The 2,973-nt window shown below is 35.0% G+C and overlaps 1 protein-coding gene across 1 annotated transcript in view; it reads right to left on the bottom strand.

Moving 5' to 3' along the window:
- Positions 1–2,024: 2,024 nt before the first annotated feature.
- Positions 2,025–2,973, bottom strand: part of tomm70a (translocase of outer mitochondrial membrane 70 homolog A (S. cerevisiae)) — a 15,627-nt gene continuing 14,678 nt past the window's right edge. Inside the window, exon 12 of the mRNA XM_046852548.1 lies at positions 2,025–2,813. Coding sequence (XP_046708504.1) covers positions 2,660–2,813 — 154 coding nt within the window. The 3' untranslated portion in view covers positions 2,025–2,659. The remainder of the gene's footprint in view (positions 2,814–2,973) is intronic.

Genomic DNA, 2,973 nt, shown 5'->3' on the forward strand with positions numbered 1-2,973 from the left:
GCACCAACCAAAATCTAATAAATTTCTGAAAAGTGGCAAAATGTGTTTCACATAAGTTTATTTAAATTTATTTGGGAATGTCTTTGAACACGGAACTTTTATCTGGACTGTCATGCTAATTATGAATGAATGGTCCTCATGGTGTAGATGATAAAAGGTTATGCAAACACTGTTCCTAGAGAAACAGGATGTTTCTTCATTATTCCTAATCAGCTGTTCAAGCAAAGGTGTAGATCAGATCATATGGCTCTGTGGCATTCATTGTAGATGGGAGTCGGTCTGTCAAAAGGAATCGTGCATTCACACAAGTTCACTCCCAGATCCAATTCAGCACAGATAATCCTCCTACATTTGTGAGATTTCAAGAAACCAAAGAACAACAGGAGCAAAGCCACATGAAACATCCCATTGAACAGAATGCAAATCAGATAGAATAAAGTTTCATATTAAAACAACAAATACTAAAGATGCTTCCGTTAAAATAATTCCAACATCTTGCATTAGAAACACAACCCAAGATTTCAATATTTCTTTATTTTTTATTACATTTGAATTACACGGATCACCAACATTTCCATTCCTTTTAACATCTGTTTCCAGGTGATAAATTTGACCTCAAAGGGACACAGCTTGTGTATAGCAAAACGTTTTGTTTTTTTTTAATCATGTGATGGGAGCAGCACCTTATTGCAATGTATTCATTTAAAGCAGATAAAACCGGAGTCACTCAAATAAATTGCAAACATGCAGCAGTTTGGAATGATTTCTTTTTTTAACCCCCAACTTTTGACTTCTGTTCAATTAGGCTCATAACAGAGCAAGCAAACTTAACAGCGTTGGCAGAGCAGAAAAAGACCTACATGCAGCGGTATCTTTCATCTTACCTCTTAAATGCAGATATGAACTTACAAACTAGACATCCTTATTTATTTCCCATTCCATGAAAATACCATTCAAAGAACAGAAATTTGGCTACCACCATGCAGCATTTAAACCCTCTCCCCACACCTCAATAATTCCAGCAACATTTTGCTATGTACAGCAGAGATGATGATCATGAGGGTTATTTTTGTTTTTGGCAAAATATGGAATATCAGGCCCTTGATATTTAACAATCTAATATTATAAATCGATTAACAGCAACGACTCCTGACCAATCGAACAGCTTCAAAGGTAAACTAGTTTAGAGAATAAAACATAGTTACTTGTTTCTCCGTACCTCAACAATGCAACACATCACTGTAACTGTAAAATGTAATAAGATGGTAAATGAGATGCAATAAAATACAAATCTCAAAGTGTGTATAATTCCTAAATGCAAATTTGACAGGTCTAAGGAAATTCTACCAAAGCCCTTCATTTGCTGCTACATGTAATTTAAACACATCGTATCTCATCCAGAGTTCGAGAATCAGCACATCAAAAAGGGTTTTTTTTTTTTTACGAAGAAATCACCACACAAGTCACCAGACACTGATTATTTGCTGTCAACAGTGAAAAAACTATTCAATTTGACCAGAGGGCAGGAATTTATTTTGAAGTAAAAAATTAACTGGATGTACTGTTGAAAAAAAAAAAAAAGCATAAGTGGGGAATGTACATTGTTTTCTTTGACACTGTTACATCTCAATAAATTGACAAATTTTTCAATTCAGTATTTCAGTGCACAGGCTAGACTAGATACTATTCATTTGAATGTAAATATAATAGTTTTTTGTTTTTTTTCCCCCTTCCTTCTAAAATGAAACTATGTATGCATCATATTTACTCAAACAAGCTGATCTTTCCTGACACTCATTCCAAAAACCTAACTGGCTGGACGGCATTATTACTGCAAGAGAGCCTTCTTGTTATTTATTTATAAAGAAATTACAATCATGCTGTACAGAATATAAAAGAAAAAGGTCAATCCCCTACTTTAAAAAAAAAAAAAAAGAAAAGAAATCAGGATGGATATGGGAAATAAAAGAAACTGCATACGGCCAAATTCTTTCCCAAAATATATCAACGAGTCAATAACAGACTTGTTACACGTGGATTAGAGAACTTTACTGAAACACTGCATCCTGTACTTCTCATAAAACAATGATGTGTATTTAATGGCTAAACTGTCAGGAACATCTGAACAAATGTATCACAACAACAAGCAAAAATAACATTTTTTCAACAGTGTGCACACAGATGACCATTGAAAATGTGTGATTCAATAAAAAAAAAAAGAAGATGAAAAGCATTAAGCCTTTAGGGGAATTTGTCTGAAATTACTAACAATATATAGATTTTTTTTTTTTAGCATAGATTGATATTACAATACTTCAAATTATTTAGGGATTTCAAAAGGGCACATAAGGAGTGGCACTAAGTGAAATGTGTGCATGCCTTATGAATGGTGGAATTAGTTTTCACCACAAGTGCCAGGCAGTTGAGAACTGATTTCTCTTTCTCACCGTTTCATTTCTCCCTTCACTCGGCTCACTCCTCGCTTGGATTTTCTTTCTACCCTAATCCGAATGAGGTAAACGTAATCTCACATTTCCAGAGCAGACTTCGCATTCTCTCTCGTGATGATAGATTAACACCTTACACAAAAAATGAAATAAATGTTCATGGATATAAGATACTCAGGCTCAGCAGTAGATGTGGGATTGGTGGTGGAGGGTTACAATGTCGGGGGCTTGAGCCCGTACTTCTTGGCCACCTCGGTCTGTGCATAGGCAGCGTCACAAAGTGAGTACAGATGGGCCATCTCCATCTCAGACTTGGCGAGGTTAATGGCCTTGTTGAACATATCTATGGCCTTGTCCAGGTTTCCTCTGTGAAGAAACAATGACAGTTTTAATATATTCCTTAATTTATGTCTAAATATTTCAAGATTGTAGGATATTACAGTCTCTTGGCAACAATATGAAACCATATACATTTGCAAATGTGACATTTACTCTCAGACAAAACTTAAGAGTTTTTAGCACTGAA

Source organism: Silurus meridionalis, chromosome 1 (genome assembly GCF_014805685.1).
Source record: "Silurus meridionalis isolate SWU-2019-XX chromosome 1, ASM1480568v1, whole genome shotgun sequence".
Classification (NCBI taxonomy): Eukaryota; Metazoa; Chordata; class Actinopteri; order Siluriformes; family Siluridae; genus Silurus; species Silurus meridionalis.